This window comes from Protopterus annectens, chromosome 1.part1, assembly GCF_019279795.1.
Source record: "Protopterus annectens isolate FY-2018-M chromosome 1.part1, PAN1.0, whole genome shotgun sequence".
In the NCBI taxonomy this organism is placed as follows: Eukaryota; Metazoa; Chordata; order Ceratodontiformes; family Protopteridae; genus Protopterus; species Protopterus annectens.
In genome coordinates this window covers 825,676,272-825,699,862 of record NC_056726.1, presented here as the reverse complement: position 1 = coordinate 825,699,862, position 23,591 = coordinate 825,676,272, and the positions used below count along the sequence as shown (strand labels likewise).

Below are 23,591 nucleotides of genomic sequence, written 5' to 3'. Positions count from 1 at the left end.
CCATTCTGGAATCATAGACAAACTTACTAAGCTGGGCATAAATCCCTACGTCACTTGATGGGTTGTCAGCTGGCTTACAGACAGAACCCATACGGTAAAAGTAGATGGCTCAAAATCCAGCTCCAGACAAGTGACAAGTGGAGCACCTCAGGGTTCAGTCCCGCTCTTGTTTGGCATCTACTTCTCTGAAGTACAGGCCAACACTGAGGGACTCTGGCTAACAAAGTTTGCAGATGACTGCAAACTTGGAGCCATTATTGAATCCCCAAATGATGTGGATATTCTACAAAAGGGCCTTACAGAAACAGATGCTTGGTGCCAGAGCCATGGGCTCAAGCTCAGTGCCAAGAAGTGTATAGTTATCTCCTTTGGGAAAAAACATGTACCCATGAATTACCACATAGGTGGCAGTACACTAAACCAAAAGTGTGATAAGAGACTTAGGAACACAGGTGGACAGTGGTCTCACCTTAGATAACCACATATCCACAACAGTCAGGAAATCCTATGTGGCACACCTCATCACTAAGGGCTTTTCACCCAGAAAAAAAGAGGTCATTGTCCCACTGTGCTCATCCCTCATTAGACCCATCATAGAGTACAACACCCCGTTTGGTATGTACCTCACAAGACATCTGGAAAGGCCGCAGAAACACCTCACTAAAAAAATCACAGGCTTAAAGCAGATGCCCTTTGCTTACCAACTAAAAAAAAAAACTCCAGCTATACTCTTGTCGCATATTGTCTACTCAGAGGCGATTTCTGCTTAACAAACAAGGCCATGTCAAACCCTTATCTGATGGACATGCTACAGTTAAAGAAATCCCAATCCATCAGAGCCACATGCTCCAGAGACCCAAACCTTGTCATCACAATGAACAAAACATGCTGGAGGGTTAGGTTCCTGATGGAGAGACTCCCCATACTCTGGAACAGACTGCCCATACATGTCAAGCAGATCGCCTCCTTGGCCCTCTTCAAAAGGAACCTTGATGACTGGATGGGAGGTAGGAAATTTACCCCGGGGATCACATCAATTGCCCTGCTAGACAGGGATCCAGGGAAATATATATTGTGGGAAGAAATAGCCAGGGAATTGTTATGGCTAGGCTTGTATAGGCCCTAGGGCCGATAGCCTAGTACCCACCTATGAACAACTGTAAGTTGGGTGCTGCCATTGACTCCCCAGATGATGTTAACATACTGCAACAGGGTCTCACAGCAACAAATGACTGGTGCCAAGGTCATGGCCGTAAGTTAAATGCAAAAAAAAAAATGTATTATCATACTGTTCAGCAAAAACGTGACCCCTGCTGGTTACCACATCAGTGGCAACCCCCTAAGCACACAACCTGTAGTGAGAGACCCGAGTACTCAGGTTGACAACAATCTCACATTTGACCATCATGTAACACCAGTGGTCAAAAAAGCCTTTTACTTGGTTCATCTCACAAGTAGAGATTGCATCTAGAAAAAAGGAGGTTATTACTTCTCTGCTACTCCTCTCTCATTAGGCCAATAATTGAGTATATTGTCCTGTTTGGTATGTACCTCTCCAAACACCTGCACCAACTGGAATAGCCACAGAAATACCTCACAAAGAGAATCCGTGGCCTCCAACACGTGTCCTATGTGGACAGGCTCCAAATCAGTATCACGCTACTCAATATCGTACAGATTGCTCAGAGGTGATTTGTGTCTCGAGTACAAGGCAATTTTGGAACCTGCCCTACTAGAGATACTCCTTATCTGTAGTCCTGATGCATTTACCTGCTTGAAAGGCCTAAATTTAATGTGCAACATCAATAAAACCTGCTGGAGAGAGAGAAGTTACTCTCTTAGAGGCTGTCCTGTCACTGGAATAGACTTCCCATACATGTCAAACAGAGTACCTCACTGACCCTCTTCAAGTGCAACCTTGATGAGTGGATGGGAAACCACAAATTATTCTCAGGGGTTACACCTGTGTCCCTAATTGACAGGGGCAACGTGCTGACTGAGGTTTCTTCTTTTGGGGATAAACTCTTGGCTAGGATTGTAAGGGCCGCAGGGCCATTAGCCTAGTAACCTCCTATGATCCTATGTATTATATTCAGTTAAGACATAATGCTATTGAGTTGTCGTCTAGGTTTAGAATTGTTGAGACATAGTAAGGCTTTGTTAATTTAATGTTGCTTACAGCCAGCTAAGGAATCACATGAAGATGGAAATCAAAGATTAAACCAGCTGTAAATGAAGTGTTGAACATTGTAAAGAAAATTAAAGACCTAGAGGTGGGATCATTAAAAGATGAGGTCATTTTCATAAAACAAAAAAATAATAGTGGTGCTTTTAAGAGCAATTTATACAAAACACTGCTGAACTAGAGTAAAATAAGTAGACTGCTAGAAACTGAAAAGTGTACAAGTGTGTTCTAATGCACAAGAATAAAAGAAGAGAGCTGTGATCAAAAACTGCTTTGTAAAATGAAGGCATACAATAATGGTTAAGTTTCATTATTGTTTTTCACAGTTGTTAATGTGAGTTCATGTTGCAAATTAACAATGTGATGAATAAATTGTTTAAAAAATGATTCTGGATTGGGGGTTTAGATTTCATGAAAGTATTTTATTTTTATTTGAATTTGTTTAACAAGGCGGAACATACTTCAGCTTGACCAGTTTGAGGCTCTACCTGGAAGACGATAAAAAACACAAATTATGTAATCAAAAAGAAATTGCAATTACAGAATGTTTGCAAGCATAATATACATAATTAGAGTGAATTGATGGTTGCATTAATAGTGCTCTTCCATGACCCAGGGAACAGATTGCCGACTGCGTCCCAGATATCCAGGGTCTGACTAACAGCCCCAGCACTGGAGGAGCCAGGCAGGGAGTGGGGAGAAGTAAAGGGACGTAGCCCATTTACCTCTCCCAGGGTGACAGAGGGGTTCCACTCACACAGGGGCATTGGGCAGTGCTAACTTCCTGGTGGAGTTTGGAAAGCTCAAATCTTGGAATACCCAGAAGAAACGCCCATTACAGAAATGAGATGTCTTCTGTTGTCATTCCATTGCACACCCCTTCCATATGCCTCATTGGATTCATGCAGTAAGGACTGGGAACTACAGAAGAAACCTCAAACCAGTCCAGTGGCTGTCTAAATGATGGCCCCAAGAGGCCAATTCTTGTACTGGTTATTGGAATTGAATGGATTGATGGCAATGGGAGGGGGCTGATAATCAGCAGACAGCTATGGCATAGCATAGAGTGCAAACACAAAGAATAATGATAGTAAATGAAGCCTTATTATATAGTAATAAACTTGAATGGGCTCAGCAAATGTGCAGAACTTGGCTAATAGCTGTACCTGTGCCTATATCTTTTATTAAGAAAATAAGTAAACTGTAGCTTGAAATAAATAGCAACAGTATCACCAAACCAAAGAAAAACAAGCTTCAAAGCAGGATCTGACCAACGTAATTCACAGAGTAAACGAGTGCCAAGTGGGTAGTTGCAAGAAAAGTTTATTGATATAAAACAAGTGCTTTCGCTCGGCTAGATACCGAGCTTTTTCAAGTTAAAAATGAATTCAAACATTGGAAACGGTGCCATTTTATATATCTTTCCCTATCACATGGTTAGCTAGTTAGCTGTTAGTCTTAAGTCAATTAACAATTAACAATTAGTGAGGAGTGCTACTTTAGTGAAGCAACACTCATAATTTAAAAAGGAGAAATGCTCATATGTTTAAAAAGAAATACCCATATTACAAAGCGTTGCACATTTGAAACATAAAATACAGTAGCTTGGACCATAAGAATGAAAGTTAATGTAGGGGAAGGTTAGACAAAAGATAAAGGGTAGTTAGGGGAGGAATGCTATGGGAGAGGGAGACTTGAAAATTAACAGCAGTTTATTTATTTATGGCTTGTAATATAGGATGAGAGACGCTAATGTATGTTAAGTAATATCTGCTTTTTTGAGGCATTTTTACTTATGTTTCTGGAAGGCTTTGATGTTCATCGTGTTTCACTGTTGCAGTCCTTACAAAATGGGTTATCTGGCTCCCAGTAGCCCACAGTCGGCCAGAATACCAAAGTCCTTGGTATATGACATTGGCTGCCTTTGGTTTAGGCCTGACGTCAGGACATCAAGTACAAAAGAAGGCAGCCGACGTCATTTCCTCAGTCTTTCTTGCCGCGGAGCCTGAAGCAGAAGCATTGTGCATGAGTGCCAGGCGGCCGAGTATCTTCTTTTAGTATTCCGATTGCTTAGTTGAAGACATCCTCAGATAAGTACCCCATTGGAGACCCTCTTTTCTTCCCTTTAACAAATGTCAGAGAAAGTTTATAACTGGCTTGCCTGTGGAAAACAGATTCCGCACTGTGATTTTCACTCCTATTGTATTACTTGTTTGGGCCTTGAGCACAATGTCCCTAATTGTGTTCTCTGTGCTTCTTTCAACCTGCATACCATTTGCTGTAGAACTAGGATCTTGTTCAAGCATTTCGGAGTTTGGGCTAAGTTCGTCGGTATGGCATCTTCTGGTCTCCTGACTTCAGATGTTCCTAAGAAGTGCAAGGATAAGGACCGCTACAGACTTGGAGCCAAATTAGCCCATGACATCACTGTTAAGTTGATTGTTGGCCCAATGGTAGTCAGTGAGGCACTTTCTTTGCCCCTGCAGTCTGCAGATGTTCTTCAGCAGGCATCTGCGGAGACCTTTTCTGAGTCCTCCATACCTCAGGCTTCACTTCTTCTGATCCTCTGCCAGTCGCTGCATCTGATGGATCCGGAGCTGCTAAGCAGGTGCCAGCTTCTGAGGCCTCTTTTCTCCGCCCGGAGACCAGATCCAGACCGACTCCTCCCGTGTCCCTCCGGCTTTCTAGCAGGCCATCCAGCCGAAAATCTACTAAGCAGGCATCGGCCTCCTCTCAAATGCCTCAGGCTCAGATGGTTAAAATGGCTAGTGATCTCTTGAACCTTATCAAGGGCTGTCAACCTCCTCCTTCTAAAAGGATTAGGGAATTGTCCCCAGAAGCTTTCTCTGCCTCAGACTCTGAGGTTTCCAGTGACTCTGCTGATGAAGAGGGAAACTCTCCACTTTTTTCTGGTTTTGAGGATTCTGATGCAGAAGGCTCCATCCCTTTTGCCTCCCCTCCAGAAGATTTTTCTTTTGGAGATGCTCTGAATACTCTTAGGGAGCATTTCAAATAGGAAAGTCAGGACTACCCTCAGTCTAAGAAACTGATTAGGGAATTCTTGGATTTGCCACAGCATAAGCCTTTGGCTGTTCCTCCAGTTTTGGAAGTTGTTTTTGATGTCTTCATGGAGAATTCTTTATCTCCTAATTCTGTTCCTCCTGCTCCCAGAAAGCCTGACAGGTATTATAGAGTTCTGATTGTCATCAGTTCCTTTTCAAGAATCCTACTGCTGATCCAGAGGTTATTTCTCAGGGCCCTAAGGGCGTTAAAGCCGCAGTTGCTAAAAATCCTGTTCCTTCTGACAGGAAATCCTAGGGCCTTGGATAGTTGGGGTAAAAAGGTTTATACTTCTTCCACCCTGGCTGTTAGGTATGTTAATTGTCTTTTTCATATGCTTAAGTTTCAGCAGCATACTTTGGAGGCTATTAAGGCTAAAATTGCTGGTGTTCCTTCCCTGATGGAGAGTAAGGACATGCATGGTTTATTGAATTCTGCCACTTTTGTCACCAAATATTCTTTACATTGTGGTTTCGACACTTTGGAGGCTTCTTGCAGGGCAGCAGACACTGGTTCTTTCATTAGAAGACATGCTTGGCTCAGGGAACAGCCCATTTCTGAACCTGTCGAATCTAAATTTCCGGATGTGCCTTTGCACAAGGACAGTCTTTTGGTAGCAAAGCAGACGAGGTGTTGAAAAAGTTGGAGAATAAGGCCAAATCTATGCAAACTGTTAAGGACTTTCTGCAAGTTCAGCCTCCTCATTTTAGTAGACATTACCCTTCTAAGAATTGGACCTTTCCTGACCCTAGTAAACAGAGTTACACTAGGTCTAGGGGTTACAGGTCTTCTAGGGGACAGACTTCTACCCCTCAAAAGGCTAAGCACTGGCAGGCTTCCTCTTCAAAATCAGGGAGTTCTAAGCAAAATTCCCAAAGCAAGCATTCCCAATTACTCCGGCCTTCCCCTGCCTGCCTCTGCGGGTCCAGGGTTTCCTTTGGGGGAAGGTTAGCAATGTTTGCAATTGTCTGGTTCACCATCACAGACGACAAATGGGTGCTCAAAATAGTATCCCAAGGCTACAAGTTCTCCTTTCACACCTTCCCTGTCCACCAAGGATACCCAGATATCCCCCCCCCCAAATCAAAGGGAAGAAACAGAAAAATAAGTTTCTTCTTACTAAACCTGGGAGCAATAGAGCCCAGTTCCTGCACTACAGATAGGCCAGGGTTTCTACTCAAGACTTTTCCTGGTTCCCAAAAAGGGGGGCACCTGGTGCCATATTTTGGATTTGCTCATTCTAAACACATTTCTGGTTAGTCCCAATTTCAGAATGCTCACTCTTCAGCAGTTGCTGCCAGTGCTGGCCAAGGATTCCTGGCTGGTGACTTTGGATCTCAAAGAAGCTTATCTGCACATCCCAATAAGGGAAAGCTGCAGGCAGTTCCTTCGCTTCAGGGTGGGGAACAGGCACTCCAGTTCTCTGCACTGTCCTTTGGCTTGTCTACTGCTCCCAGAGTTTTTACCAAATGCCTGGCTCCAGTCATTGCTTTTTGCAGGCAAAGAAACATTCAAATTTACCTTACTTGGATGATTGTCTTATTCATGCAAACTCTCTGGAGCAACTTCTAAAGGATTTGGACTTTGTAAAGAACCTTCTCACCTCTTTGGGCTACACCATCAATAAAAAGAAGTCAAAATTGGTACCCACAAGGGAGATTGTATTCCTGGGAGCGAGCGAGCCTGAACACAGCCCGCCCAAATGGTATTCCTCCCTCAAGAGAAACAAATGGATCTTTCGAATTACTTCAGAAATTTGGCAACCATGACCCAGCTCTCTAAAAGGCAATTCCTGAAAACCCTGGGATTCATGGCTTCATGTATTCTGATGATGCCATATGCCGGACTGCATATGAGGAAAATACAATGGTACCTCAAAAACCTTTGGTGTCAGCGCACTCAGGATTTAGACTTGATACTTCATCGGATTCCCTGCCTGCAGACGGAGTTCCTTGGTAGGTGATGGCCTGTGCACAGAACAAAGGCCTGCCTTTCTGTCCACCTTCTGCCAGCCAGACTCTCACCACAGATGCCTCGGACTACGCTTGGGGAGCACATCTAGAGGGGAGATGTATTCAGGGGACTTGGAACTCTGAACAGGTTCATTTGCACATAAATCTGAAGGAATTGATGGCAGTCCAACAGGCCTTAATGGCTTTCAAACATCTTCTCTCTCCTGGTACTCTTCTGGTCAGGACAGACAACACCCCAATCGTAATACATCAACAAGCAGGGAGGGATGCACTCTTACCCCCTTTGAAGACAAAGCCTGATACTATGGTCCATAGCAGCCTCCATAGGCATTCATCTGATAGCTCAGTTTCTTCCAGAAAGGCTCAACACCTTGGCAGACCGGTTGAGCAGGCAGGTCCTGGATCCTCACGAGTGGCAACTAAAGAAGACCATCTTCTATCGCATCATTCAGCGATGGGGCACTCCCCTGGTGGATCTCTTCTCATCTCCAACCAGCCAGCTTCTTCCAACCTTTTGCATCAGGGATCATCACAACAAAGCTTGGAAGGTGGATGCTATGACCATCCCCTGGACACAGCTCTTGATCTATGCATTCCCTCCTCCGCATCTTCTTCCCAGAGTGCTGTTAAAGATAAGGGATGAAAAACCAAGAGCCATCATCATAGCTCCAGACCCAGACAACATTGGTATCCACTACTTTACTTTTCAATCTCTCCCAGTTTTGGCCTTGGCATCTTCCCCTGATACCAGATCTCTTGGTTCAGGGGGGGGGGGGGGGAAGAATTCTGTATCCTCATCTTCAGACTGCATTTACTAGCTTGGCTCAGAATTTAAACCTTTCCCAACAAGTGGTTGAGGTCCTGCGTGAGGCCAGGAGGCCTAGCACTAGGAAATCTTGTGCAAATAAGTGGAAAAGATTTTCCATTTGGATGCAGACTAGAGGGGAAGACCCTTCTCAACCTTCTCTTCCTCTCATTTTTGACTAACTGGCAGGCTTGCTAGTGGTGGACTTTTTTTCTTCTATCAAAATCCATGCTTCAGCTATTTCTGCTCATTGTTCCTTTGAGCATCCCAGTCTCTCTCATCCCTTGATGAAACAGTTCCTCAGGGGCGCTAGCAATTTAAAGCCTCCCAGAAGGACACCTACTCCTGCTTGGGATCTCAGTTTTGTACTTAAACTTACTCTGCCTCCTTTTTAACCAGCTGCCTCAGCAGACCTGAAGTTTCTCTCCTGGAAAACTGCCTTTCTTTTGACTATTACTTCAGCTAGAAGAGTTTCTGAGCTGCAGGACTTAATTGCAGTAGAGCCTTTTATCATCTTCCATGTGGATCGAGTTTCTGTTTGAACTAATCCCTCCTTTATGCCTAAGGTGGTTTCTAGCCTGTCTCTTAACCAGTCTATCCACCTGCCTACCTTCTTTCCTAATCCTCAGAATAAAGGGGAAAGGTTACTTCATTCCCTGTATGTGCATAGACAGCTTAGGTTTTAACTGGACAGGACTAAATCTTTTTGAAAGTAAGATCAGTTTTTGGTCAGTTTTGCTCCTGGAGCTCAGGGCAAAACTATTTCAAAGCAGACCATTCCTAAGTGGATTGCTCATTGTATTCACTTTTGTTACTTCCAGCATGGCAAGGTTCCTTCTCAGAGTATTAGGACCCATTCTACTAGGGCAGCCTCTACCTCAGCAGCTTTCTTAAGAGGTGTACCTACTAGGGACATACTGGAAGCAGCTACATGGACTTCTGTCCACACTTTCACTAAACATTACAATTTACCCTTGTTTTCTAAGTCCAGGGCTGGTTTTGCCACTGCAGTGTTGCAGGGCATCCCTACCAACCCTTAAACAGTGGGTGTTCCTCCTCCCTTTTGTTTTTTTCCTGGGATTTGGGAATCAAACCCATTTTGTAAGGACTGCAACAGCGAAACATGATGAACGTAGTGCAGTTGTGTACACTTACCATAAATGTAAGTGTTCGAGTGTATTCACTTTTGCAGTCCTGGCTTCCCCCTTTTCCATCCCCCTTTTTTCCTAGGGCACAGACTGGATTTTCTTTTCCTGGTTTAACCTTTTTTGGGGAGCTCCTGACAGTTAAGGCAAGAAAAACTGAGGAAATGGCGTCTGCTGCTTTCTTTTGTACCTGATGTCCTGACGTCGGGCCTAAACCGAAGGCAGCCGACGTCATATACCAAGGATGTTGGTATTCTGGCAAACTGTGGGCTACCAGGAGCCAGATGGCCCATTTTGTAAGAACTGCAACAGTGAATACACTCAAACATCTACAGTTATGGTAAGTGTACACAACTGTATTTTTCAGTTTAAGTCTGGGAATTTGGGTACATTCCTTATGGAAGGGGAAATGATTCTCCCAACAGCTTGGGCCATAGCGCAGAGAAGTTATGGTTACCAAATCTGTTTTTAGTGTGGGATGTGGAGGATTAGGTGCACATTAGTTCTGTGATCATAAGTTATAGATCCTTTCTTGTATAGTTAATCTGCTGGCTAGAGATGCATGTGAGGTTTGCTTTGAAATTCAGTAGAAGGGAGACAGATTAGATCTGGATGGGTAGCCACTTAACCTTTTTAAGAACTGCAGTGGCTCTCAGTCAAATGAAATGACAGATTTTGTTAGTGGTTGCTTCATATTTGGAAAGGCACTTTTTAGAGGTGGCAAAAACTATTCATAGGTTCATAGACTGGTACTAGGCTATCGGCCCTAGGGCCTATAGAAGCCTAGCCATAACAATTCCCCCTGGCTATTTCTTCAAACACTATTTACTTCCCTGGGCCCCTGTGTAGCAGGGCGACTGATGTGATCCCTGAGGTGAATTTCCTTTCTCCCATCCAATCATCAAGTTTCCTTTTGAAGAGGGCCAAAGAGGTGCTCTGCTTGACATGTATGGGCATATTATTACTCTCTATTCTGGCTGTGACATACGAGTCCATTTCCCAGTGGCCTGTCTGCAAGCTGAAGAAAAAGAGAGATTTTCCGTGACTAGAATAGTGTTAGTCAGATTTTTTCCTATGTGGACCTGGAAGTTTAGTGTGGGGTCGTGCCAGTGGTTGAGGTATTTTGAAGTAGATTATGTTTTCAAGTACTTGTTGATCTTACAGTGTAGCAGTCCTTGGATGCTAAATGAGTTTTGGCGTGTTCTGAAAATCATGAATTTATTTTTAGTGGTATTTAAGTATTAGTTCTTTGAGGCGGAGTGCATTCATAATAACATGGGAGCCTTGTTGGAGGTGTTTGATTGGTGAGAGGAGGTGGATCTGTAAATCACCATGTGATCTGTGTAAAGAATTAAAGGAAATCAGAGTTATGTTCTATAAATGAAGAAAAGCGGTGGGAAGAGTAAAGAGTCTTGGAGGACCCAATTCAGTAGAGGGGCTTTCATGAGGAGGCTGGCCAATATTTAGTGAGAAGGATCGATTAGGCAGGAGGTTTTTGTAAAGAACTCTCTTTTGTGCTAATTCCTTGTGGAAGGAGAGGTACGTGGAGGAGGGAATAGTGGTCCTTTGTACTGAAGGCTTTAGTATTCCAGCAGAGTATATTTCACTTTTATGTTGTGACATCTTTTAGTTTTGATAAAAGCTGTACTCCTTGAAAATACTATTCACCATCTCTCAGTATGTTCATAGGATAACAACATTTAGTAGAGGTATACATCTAGATGTTTGCAGGCTCAAGTAAGGGCTTGGCTGCACATTTACTCTGTTGATGTCTGTCGGTCTTTAAAACTAAGTAGAACATGTAGTATTTTCTCTGAAGCTTTAAAGAATTATCTGGCTTAATTGTGTTTATTTTAGATGAAGCTTTAAACATTCTAATAAATCTGCTTGTTATTTTTGTATGCAGTAAATACATGTATTTCTAAACTGTATTTGAAGTACAGTGGATATAAAAAGTGTACACACCCCTGTTAAAATGCCAGATTTTTGTGATATAAAAAATGTGACCACAATAAATCATTTCAAAACTTTTCCCACTTTTATTGTGGCCTATAACCTATACAGTTCAATTGAAAAACAAACAAATGTGTTTGGGGAAAATATAAAAAATAAAAAACGTACAATTAACTGGTCGCATAAGTGTGCACACCCTTAAACTAAAACTTTGTTGAAGCATCTTTTGATTTATTTACAGCATTCAGTATTCTTGGGTAGGAGTCTATCAGCATGGCACATCTTGACTTGGCAATATTTGCCCACTCTTCCTTGCAAAAGTGCTCCAAATCTGTCAGATTGTGAGAGCATCTCTTGTGCACAGCCCTCTTCAGGTCACCCCACAGATTTTCTATTGTATTTAGGTGACCACATCAACCAGCAGACCCTGTTACCTGTGGGGTGCCACAGGGGTCAGTGCTGGGCCACCTACTGTTTGGTATATACTTCTTAGAAGTTCAGGTCAAAACTAAAAGGGTGTGGCTGACCAAGTTTGCAGATGACTGCAATCTAGGTGCAATCATTGAATCCTCAAATGATGTCAGTATACTCCAGTATGGTCTCACACAGAATGACGAATGGTGTATTAGTCACGGTCTCAAACTTAATGCAAAGAAATGCATCATCATTCCCTTTGGCACAAACAATGTCTCGTCACACTATCAAATCAATAACAATGCCCTAAGTACCCATGAAGTGGTAAGGGACCCGGGATCACAGGTTGACAGTGACCATAACTTCAACCACTACATGTCTACCATTGTAAGAAAAGCATTCCCTATAACTCACTTGATTAGTAAAGGCATTGACTTGAGAGTAAAAGAAGTTATAACTCCCTATACTCAGCACTTATCCGCCCCATATTTTAGTATAATGCCCCATTCAGTATGTACCATATTAAGCACCTACACAATTAGAGACCTCAAATGTTTCTAACAAAGATCATCAATGGCCTCCAGCATGTGCCTTACATGGACTGACTAAAAATTCCTGTCCACTGAACTCTGTATCATATAGACTTCTTAGGGGAGACTTATGCCTGACCTACAGAGCAACCAGAGACCCAAACTAATGAACTTACTGCATATCTGTAAATCAAATGGGTCTAGGGCTACCCATTCCAGGGACTTAAATGTGGCCTGCAACTTAAATAGGACATGCTGGAGAGACAGATTTATCTCCCTGTGACTGCCATGACTTTGGAACAGGCTACCAATTCATGTGAAACAGAGCAACCTGTATGACACTGTTCAAAAGGAACCTGGATGAGTGGATGGGACACTGTAAATTCTTACTGGGGATAGCACCCACAAATCTCTTAGACATGGGCAGTCATCACTAAATGCAATCTTGGGTATTGACTAGTACCTGTATGATATTATATTGGGTTGAAACGGCTAGGCTTGAATATGTCTCTCTCGCTCTCTCTCTCTTTATATATCTATATAGATACACACACATGCATATACATACATAAATATATCTATGCGTATATGTATATAATTTTTTGTAATCAAAGGACTGTGTAGGAAGGATATGGAATTATGTTAATGAAATGCCTGCATTATTTCATTTTTTTTTTTTTGTGATCTAATGTAATAAATAAGAAATCCCATATGTTAGACTGATATCTTGATGCTATTGTTTGTATAGAAGTGTTTAGTAAAATGTTTAGAAATAAGTGTCTTCCTTTTAATGTCTCTGGCCTTGATGCATAGCTGTCATGCATAATACTCTGCTATCCTCATAGTCACCAGATGCTTCATTATTGTCTTTAAGCATCTTGGGTACTGTTGTTCCATAGAACCTTCCTCATATGAAAGGTTTCAAGTCAGCCAGATTGCATTGTATTTATGAATAGTAGCTGAGAGGTTTTTAAATGGGATTTTGAGTTTGCACTCATTCTGTAGTACGAAACACTGCAACACTTATGTAATTCTAATAGTATGTTACTAAGAAATATAGGTCTTACTTTCTCTTCTTTACAAATTTTGGTTATTTTGTTGTGTAAACTGCCAAGTACAAAGTCCCCTCTGAATACTTGAAAATTGCAGTTGATACACTAGCCTACCCAACTTCAATTCTAATCAACTGTTCCATAACAGAAGACTATGCTCCCTCTATATGGAAAATATCCCATATCATTCCCCTCCACAAAGGCACCCCCTCCACTGACCTCTCCAATTACCGCCCCATTGCTATCCTCTCCCCTCTCTCCAAGATAGTTGAAAAATGTATCAACACCCAGGTCTCCAACTACCTTCTAGCTAATAATCTCCTCTCCAAAACCCAACAGGGTTTCAGGCCATATCACAGCACTACCTCCACTCTGCTCTCCTTCACCATCAATATACTTCATCACAAAAACAATGGCCTCCTCTCTACTGCCGTATTTCTAGATCTCTCAAAGGCCTTTGACATGGTATCTCATGGGCTACTACTCTCTACTCTCCCCAACCTCTCCTTCTCACAATCAGCCTGCAACTGGTTCCACAGCTATCTACACGGCTACCAGTAATCAGTAATCTGGGACGATAACCTATCACCTCGCCTCCCAGTTACTCTTGGAGCTCCCCAAGGGTCTGTCCTTGGCCCTCTGCTATTCTCACTTTTCACTAACAACCTACATACTGCCACCACACAAGCATTTCTTATACAGTAAGCAGATGACTCTACTGATCTGCTCTACCCCCACTCCACCAGAACTACAACAAATCACACAGGAATCATTCTCTTCTATAGAAAGCTGGCTATCCAATGCTCAGCTCCTACTCAACCCAAGTAAGACAAAACTTCTCCTGTTCCAACCTTCCAAAGCCACCCATCCAAAGCCACCCAAAACACCCCACACTTCCAACATTCTCGCCAAAGACAATACCATCATCTTGCCATCAGAACACACAAAATTGCTCTGTGTGGAAATAGACAACAAACTTAGATGTGACACCGACATATCTCTCACAATAAAAAAAATTCACAAGAAACTTGGTGCATTGTATCGAAGCTGCCAATTCCTAACCAAGGCAGCTAGAATCTCCATAGCCAATTCCCACCTAATCTCCACCCTACTCTATGCATCCCCCATACTTCCCAACCGTAGACAGACAGACCTACACAAGCTGGATGCCTGTTACAACAAAATCGCTAAATTTGCCATTGGAACCTCCTACCAAAGCCTTCATTGTATCTCCCTTAAAGAACTAAACTGGCTAGAACTCCCACAACTCCTTCACTTTAATTAACTCACCCTCGCTCATAAAGTTATTAACCACCCCTATAACATCCCTTCAAACCCCTCTCCAACCCTATCACTCCACTAGGCCCCTACGATCAAGCAACAAAAATCAACTCACTGATATCAAACCCAAAAACTCAGCAGGAGAAGCCATATTTTCATGTACCATATCTAAACTTTGGAACAATCTTCCACCCTCTATAACTACTCTACCTTTCAGCAGCCTTTTCAAGACTCCGCTCAAATCCCACTTAAATTTGCACTGGCTTTGTCCTTGTTCTAATCCAGACTAACAACCCCACCCTTACCCCCCCCCCACCTAGACTCTTAACCCAACTATACTACCGCCACTACTAACCACAGTCAGAATTAGCTAGTTGTCTTTACATACTTTAAAATCTTGTCTACTTGTTACTAATATTATAAAAAAAAACTATCTTAACTTGCAACATTTACTGTATATACTGTTAATCAATATCTTGTTATTGTATTAAAGCCAACAACCTGTAATGTTTACTATTGCTGCAACTTTGTATCTCTATTTATCATGTACATGATGTGGAGCTTTTCTCCCCAGGCGTCCACTGAAAAAGGACCTGCATCCAGTCGGAATTTCCCGGTAAACAAATGTATGTAAATAAAATAAAGACTACCAGTTCATTTAGTAGGTTATTTTTTGCTTATTGATGGTAGAAGCATACTCATTGTTTTGTTACACCATGTGTATTAACCGCTGAAATAGTAATTCTAAAAGTCTGAAAAAAATGAGTTTTGAGTGTGCATTACTCCATGGTTTCATTGGCAGCTTTATAATCCATAACTAGAACATGCAAATTTGGATCATAAGAAGCCATTCCCTGAACATCAGGCTGTATAAAGTAGCTAAAGGGCTTGCAAGTGTTTAATAGAGTATTAACCAACTTTACCCAGTATAGATCAGTGTTCTGGTACTTGTGCACTAAATACCAAGTGCACATTTGAATGAAGTAAATTGCTAAAACTGCCAAGTACAAAGTCCTGACTTCAGTGTTCACACTTTCTGCTCGATTTTCAAACAGCAACTATCAAACTACATATGAGATACAGAACATTCAGAAGTAGAAAATACAAAAAGCATAGGGAAGGATCCCTATTAATTAGTTATTCTTTGAATTTCAGCTACAATATCTCGAACAGGAACCTTGATGCCTCAGCGAAAAAGCAGAGTAAGTTGAATTGTTTGTTCCTTAACTTTATCAGCTTTCATTATTTTGTAATTGCACATCCACTGTTGAAAATTGTAACAAAAAGCTGGTATAACATTTATTTATGAATGTTATATCAGTTGGCTCAGTATAAGTGGTGCCGTTGTGCTGTAGCTCAGAGCAAATCTGCGTGTTATGCAGATTCCTGACATAACTAAAGAATGCCTTGTGGTTGTCCTTAGTATCTGTAACAATTTTGCTTTCATAACTAGCTTTGGTGGATTTGATGAGGGATCTCAGCTTTTTAATGAGTTTTCCAAGGGAATTTTTCCAGACTTTACCCTTTTCTGCAATAGTTTTTTTTCCTTCTGTTGTAGAGTTTGTTAATGGCAGAGGTCCACCAGATCGGCTTCCTTTTTTTTTTTTTTTTTTTTTTAGAGGAGATCGTCTTGGTTCTGTTTGGTATGGCCCTATCTATGCAATTGTGTAAGTGCTCATACAGTGCCTTGGTGTATGATTCAGTAGCCGTACTCCCATTTCCCATTTCTATGGAAGACGTGAAGCTTGCCACATCTGTCCTTAGAAGCTCAAAATTAGCTTTGAAGAAGTTTTTCACTGTGGTTTCCTTTTTCGGGGGTGAGGGCGGGATTTGGATAGCAATAGAGATTAACTTTTGGTCGGATCTGACCAGGGAGGGGTTTATCAAAGGAGTAGAGCAGCGGTCCCCCATGTTTGTAATGACTAGGTAAAAAATGTTGTTTCCCCTAGTTGGGGTGAGGATGAGTTGGTCCAAGGCATTGGAGTTGATGAATTCCAGGAAACGTTGGGCAAAAGAGTTGGAGCAGTAGTTGTTCCAACTAATGGGGTAGTTAGTCTCCCAGAATAAGGGTATATGGCTGGATCTTAATGTTTTCCAGAGTGCCCAGGAATACAGAGTGGGAGTCCTGGGACATTGTGGGGGGATCTGTAGCAGGCAACAACATGGACTGCAGTTTTGTCCAGTGATAACTGTACCTGAAGTATTTCTGATGCGTTATGTTGGGCAACAAGTCTGGAGGTGTGGGTATCTTTTATAAAGATGGATACACCTCCACTTTTGAGGGTTCGGTCATCACATCCATTAGGGCTATGGTCCAGATCTGGGGGCCAAAAGGTGTGATATGCATTGTAACCTGGTAGCGGAAGGGTGCTCTCAGGAGCCTTGAACCAGGTCTCTGTTATTGCACAGATGTCGATATTCTCCAGTTTGAGGAGTGACTCTAGTGAGTGCATTTTGAGGTTTAGACTTATAGCACTGAGAAGCATAGCCCTTAGGATGTGTTTACTAGCAGATGTTATGGTGGTAAATTGTCTTCAGGGCATTGCCTAAAAAAGGCACTATAGGGGTGGCAAGGGCCTTGGCCAGTATCCAGAGTCCCAGGGGTGACAGGTGCAGGCCATCGCTGGCAAAACATCGAGGTCTGCCTGTCATGTCATCCCAGGCAGACAGATACTGAATCTCCTTTGAGTGACACCAGAAACTTAGGCAATTGTTGAAGTTAGTCATTTTCTGCTTGTACTGTAGTATCATTCTTGGTGATGGTAGGATGCTACTCAAGGCTAGGGTCATACCTGCCTGAGCTACAAGATCAAAGAGCTCCTCCATGTCTCTTTTCATGTAGTCCAGTGAGGTACGTCTTAGGTCATTCACACCAACATGTACTATGGCAGTCATATTTGTACTTGCTGTGGAGAGACCCAAGTGTATGCATTATGTGGCAAAATCCTGGCACCCGATAGGCAGCTGACCGTGACTTTCTCCTTATTCAGCCTAGTGAGGGGGCGTTGGTATGCCTTACAACTGAGTCACCTATGACTAATGTGTTTGGTACATTGTTCTAACTTAGGGGCTTAGCTTGAGTGGCACACTGGTTGTGAGGGCTATGTGTCTTGTGTGTTATGCTTGGATGGGATGGTTGCTTGCATTTGTGCCACGGAGGTCTCTGTTGTTTGGGAAGATTTTTTGAGAAACCATCCGCAAAAGTGGTCATCTGTTTTGTATTGCTATGTGATAGTGGTGGTGTGCTAACAGGGGGCTGTGTGTTGACCTCCTCCTGACTGACTGGCCCAGTCTTAGATTGAGAGAGCGAAGCCTCAAGTTTGGCTCTGTACTTGCATCTCTCACAAGTGGATGTGTTTGGAGGTAGGAGGAGAGGGTTGTCTGTGTACATGAGGCAATTGCATTGCCTCAGGATGCCCAGGTTCACCAGGTTAACGGGAGAAAGCATCAGAAACTGACCTTTGGACATGCCTGGAAAAGTGATCAGCTTTTTAAGTACAGAGTTATTTATGTTTAGATTAAGTACTGAAGCTTTTTGTTTCCTTTATGGAAAGTTAGTGCTAGTGGCAGTGGGTGAACTTGCAGTGAATGCTACAAGACGTTCTGAGCAAGTGCTGGATTTAATGTCTAATTTGAGTGCTCAGAGGTAAAGGTTTACAAGGTCTAAGGGAAAATTTGAAGAGCAGACTTTAAAGCACTGGTAATGGTTTTAACTGAGTTAAGCGGTGCTGTGAGTCGCACAAACCCGTTTCTTTAAACAGAAAGATATAAGGGATAGCAGTAGCCCAAAATGGCCAATAAAAATACAATTTCTGAGCTGAAACCACTCCTTTGAGACAGGCTGCTCAGAGCTTACCACTCCATTGATAAGCAGAGAAGCTTCCCTCTATCATAGTAAGGTGTGGGCAACACAGAAACCTCAATACAGTCCTGGGATCAGAAATCTGAAATCTGGACTATTCTAGTTTCAGAAAGGCGGGAAACGAGCAAGGAGATAGTATTTGGGAGGGGGATTTCAAAAATACAATAATTAGTACTGCAAGAATGCTATTTTAAAGCAGAAAAATTGCTAGCACACTTGAGTGTATAGCCTACAACAGTAAAACAGTTGAATTTAAATTAAAACAAGCAAATAAGGTGCAAATAATAAAACTTAATAGAATACAGTTGAAATAAGTAGTAAGATTTAATAAATTGCTAGAAAGAAGTATGGTAAGCATAAAAACAAGCAAATGAAGCAAAACAGAGGTACTTAAATCACTGAAAGTCTCTCCTCTCACTTTCTGATGCTGTATAACTCTGCAGGACACCCAGTCAGGATCTTGTTGAGGTTAAACAAGCTCAAAAACTGCTCAAACACGTTTTTTTTAACAAAAAGATGAAGGGGATAGAAATAGCCCAACATGGCCAATAAAAATACAATTTCTAAGCTGAAACCTCTCCTTTAGCGACAGATAGGCTCCTCAGAGCTTACCACTCCCACTGATAAGCAGAGAAGCTTCCCTGTATCTCAGTAAGGACTGGGCAACAAAGAAACCTCAATACAGCCTCTCAGAGCTTTATTGCTTCACCTTTTTGTTGGGCTGAATTTGAAAATCTCAATACAGCCCTGAGATCAGCAAATTTGAAATCCGGACTATTCTACTTACAGAAAGGTGGAAAACGAGCAAGGAGATAGTATTTTTTTGTTGGTTTTTTTTTTTTCAAAAATACAACAATTAGAACTGCAAAAACACTATTTTAAAGCAGAAAAACGGCTAGCGCACTGAACCAACTGATATTGCCAGTATCTTGGCAGACAGGTTTAGTGCGAACTTTCCTCCCCCTCACCCTCCAGAGGGTCTATCCACATACCCGAGGAATACCAACTCCCTATTATCACGACAGCATAAGTATGAACCGCACTGACCAAAGCTAAGAATGCAGCTTCCATGGGACCAGATAATATACCAGGTTGTGTCCTACATGATCTAAAAAAGAACTGGCACCACACCACAGTGCCCTGTTCAACTACAGTCTTAGTTCTGGCTTTCTCCCCACTGAATGGCACACTGCTACAGTCATCCCACTCCACAAAGGGGGTGCGACTACTGGCCCTGGGAACTACCACCCCATCAGCTTGACGAGCCTGATCTGTAAGGCTATGGAATGTATTATTAAGGATCTTATAAATAAGGATATAGGGAACCTTCAGTTTGGGTTTGTGAAAGGCAGATCATGTCTGCTCAGTCTGACAGACTTCTTCAAAGCTGTCACCAGAGCAGTGAATGAAGACAAGGCTGTCCACACAGCCTACCTTGATCTAGCCAAAGTGTTTGACATCATCCCACACTCAGGAATCATTGATGGGCTCACTAATCAGGGCATTAACCCCTACATCACTAGATAGGTTGCCAACTGGCTCACTGACAGAACCCACATGGTGAAAGTAGCTGACTCCAAATCTGACTCTGGGCAGATGTTCATCGTGCATACAGCTGCAGTCATTACAGATGGGTTCTCCTGCCGTCAGGCGGGTCCTCGGTCGGCCGAATTCCAAAGTCTAGGTCCGGTGTCGGTTGTCGTCGCACTCTTCCCTGACGTCAGAGCGACAGGGGTATAAAAGAACCAGCCGACGCCATTTTCTTCAGTCTTTTTTGCCGCGCGGTGCCCGAAGCAGAAGCAGTTCGCAAGTGCCGGTCGGCCAGCTCCTGAAATTACGAAAATTTGGAAACCGAAGTCTTCTTTAAAGCTAAGTACCCCGTTGGGTAAACCTTTCTTGCCTCAGACCAATGTCAGACAAAGTTAACAATTGTATTTCTTGTGGGAAGCAAATACCGCATAAGGATTTCCATTCCCTCTGTATACCTTGTTTAGGCCCAGACCACGACGTCTCGGGCTGTCGCTTTTGTGCTACTTTCAATAAACGCACTATTAAGTGTCAGGCGGAGTTTGCCCAGCACTTTTTTGGGAAAGCTTTTAACTATATAATGTCGTCGGCGACTCCGACTCCTGTTTTGTCCAAAAAACACAAGGACAAGGACCGACACGCGAGATCCGCGGTCTCCACCGACACCACGCCAAAGCCGACTACACGTGGTCCGGTTCTCAGCGAGGCGCCTACGCAGCCCCTGACTACCGATGACGCTTCTCTGGCGGTGTCCTCTGTAACTGAGGCTGCAGGTTCCTCGGCCCACACCCTGACTACAGCTACCGAAGTCACTGTTAGTGTTGAGCCTCATAATGTGGACAGGTCTTCCTCCACCCATGGTGTCTTCAGACCTTCCTCTTCCTTTTCCATCAAGGCCTTTACTAAGTCTAAATCAGCCATGCACTCCAAGAGACCTGTTGCACAGGGCCCATCTCCAGGCCCCATGCCTAAAAAGCAGATGCTTAAAATGGCTGAGGATTTAATTACTCTTATCATGGGTTCCCAACCCCCACCAGACAAGAGACCCAGAGTGGAGGAAGAATCACCCTCTTCTGATCAGGGCTCCATTATTTCAGAGCATTCTGATGAGGAGGAACATTCTTACTTCCCTTTTGAAGATTCCGATGCAAAGGAGTCTGTTCCTTCTGTATCCCCCCCAGAGGATTTCTCATTCGGGGAAACCTTGCATACCTTGAGGGAACACTTCCACTGGGAAGGCCAAGATTATTCAGATTCCAAGAAAAGGCTTAGGGAATTTCTTTTGCTACCTCAGCACAGACCTCTGGCGATACCTCCTGTCTTGGACATAGTTGATGATGTTTACTCGGAGGCCTGCCTTAATCCGGATTCCCTGCCTCCAGCCCCAGTCAAGCCTGATAGGTACTACAGAGTTCCTAACTCACACCAATTTCTTTACAAGAGCCATTCTGCTGACCCAGAAACCATTTCTCAGGGCCCCAAGGGAATGAAGGCCTCTACTGCTAAGAATCCATTGCCTTCCCAGAGAGATTCTAGATCCTTAGAAAGGTGGGGAAGAAAGGTATATACCTCGGCCACCCTAGCCATGAGGGCCTTAAACTGTCAGTTCCATATGCTTAAATATCAACAGTTTCTGTTATCACAATTGAAAAATAAAATGTCACAACCTGAACAACCAGATTTGAAGGAGTTGCAGGGTATGATGCATAGTGCAGAACAAGTGGGTAAGCACATCTTACAATGTGGTTATGATGCTCTAGAGGCCTCAGGTAGAGCTGCTGTTACAGGATCAGTCATACGTAGACATGCCTGGCTTAGGGAACAAACCTTGCCTGATCATGTCAAAGCTAAATTACTAGATGCTCCTCTACAAAAGGATGTATTATTTGGTGCTAATGCTGAGGAGGTACTAAGGAAAATGGAAGAAAAAGCTAAATCTATGCAAACTGTTAAAGATTTTCTACAGGTACAACCACCTCGTTTTAGTAGAAATTGGCCTTCAAAAAATTGGTCCTTTCCAGCCCCGGACAGGCCCCAAAGAGGTAGATACAGGCGCCCAAGGGGCAGAGGACAATCTCAAGGATCGTATAGAGGCAGACAATGGCAAACTCCAACACCAAGAGGTGGCGAAGATAGTTCACAGCAATATAGGAAACAAATCCAATGACTTTCCCCTTTGCATGCCAAGCAAGGCTCAAATGGCAGCACCCTTAGGAGGAAAGCTGACATTATTTTCAAAAAATTGGCATATTGTCACAAAAGACAAATGGATCCTGGACATTATAAACAGAGGCTACAGATTTCATTTTCACACCCTTCCAAAAATGAGAGGCATGACTAACCTGCCACACAGTCAAAGGGCAGAGGCTCAAATACAAATTTCAAAGCTCATGGTCATGAAAGCTATTCAAGAGGTACCTACTCACGAACAAGGTCAATGTTTTTATTCCAGACTATTCCTGGTACCAAGGAAGGGAACAGATTGGAGACCCATTTTGGACTTATCCATCCTAAACACTTTTCTACTCGTACCAAAATTCAAGATGCTCACTTTGTAGCAGCTTCTTTCCATGCTGGGTAAGGAGTCTTGACTGGTAACATTGGACCTCAAGGAGGCATAACCTGCATGTCCCAATCAGACAAAGCTGCAGAAGATACCTCAGATTTCTTGCAGGTTCAATCCACTATCAAATTCTCTGCATTGCCCTTTGGCTTATCTACTGCGCCCAGAGTATTCACGAAATGCCTGGCATCAGTAATTGCCTACTGCAGACTTCAAGGGATACAAATATACCCTTATTTGGACGACTGCCTGATCCAAGCGGACAGCAAACACATACTTCTGGAACATTTGGCTTATGTAACAATGTTATTGAATTCTCTGGGATACACAGTCAACAAAGAGAAATCCAGGCTAACGCCATCTCAGAAAATAATTTTCCTGGGTGCCATCTTGGACACAAACACCCAGATGGCCTATCTTATGCCAGAAAAACAGGGGCAACTAACTCAATACTTCAAGACACTAGCAAATTGTACCAGGCTAACTGCAAGGAAAATCCTGCAGGCACTGGGATTCATGGCATCTTGCATTCTACTAATCCCATGTGCAAAGTTGCATATGAGGAAACTTCAATGGTACCTAAAAAAACTATGGTCTCAACACAGCCACAGTTTGGAAACAACAATACCACTAATTCCATGTTTGCAAAAGGAATTTCTATGGTGGGCTCAAGCATGCCAAACAAACACAGGTCTACCATTCTGCAAGCCTCAAGCAAATCAAGTCATCACAACAGACGCCTCAGACTACGCCTGGGGGGCGCACATGGCAGACCGGTGCATTCAGGGCAAATGGTCCCAAAAGGAAAAGCACCTTCACATCAATCAAAAGGAGATGCTAGCAGTAATAAATGCTATTATAGCTTTCAAAGACCTTCTGCATCCAGGTCAACTATTGATAAGAACAGACAACACCACTGTAATGTGGTACATAAACAAACAAGGAGGAACACATTCATACCCCCTTTGCAGGCTGGCCATGTCACTTTGGAATATGGCTCTGGAGTTGCAAATCGAGCTTCATGCTCAGTACTTGCCAGGCAAGGAAAACACGCTGGCAGACAATCTAAGCAGAAATATGACAGATCCACATGAATGGAAGTTGCATCCTCAAGTTTTTACAGAGATAATCCAAGCGTGGGGAAGGCCAGACATAGATCTCTTTGCCTTCCACAAAAATCATCAATTAACAAAATTCTGCTCCAGGACATTTCATCCAAAGGCCTGGAGAGTGGACGCCCT

At 43.0% G+C, this 23,591-nt stretch overlaps 1 protein-coding gene across 2 annotated transcripts in view; it reads left to right on the top strand.

Annotated features, from left to right (window-relative positions):
• LOC122807596 (myosin-IIIb-like) overlaps positions 1–23,591 on the top strand; it is a 2,420,886-nt gene that overhangs the window by 1,728,789 nt on the left and 668,506 nt on the right. For both annotated transcript variants that reach the window (XM_044078517.1, XM_044078510.1), the window contains exon 16: positions 15,554–15,600. In XM_044078517.1, the coding sequence (XP_043934452.1) occupies positions 15,554–15,600 (47 nt within the window). The remainder of the gene's footprint in view (positions 1–15,553; positions 15,601–23,591) is intronic.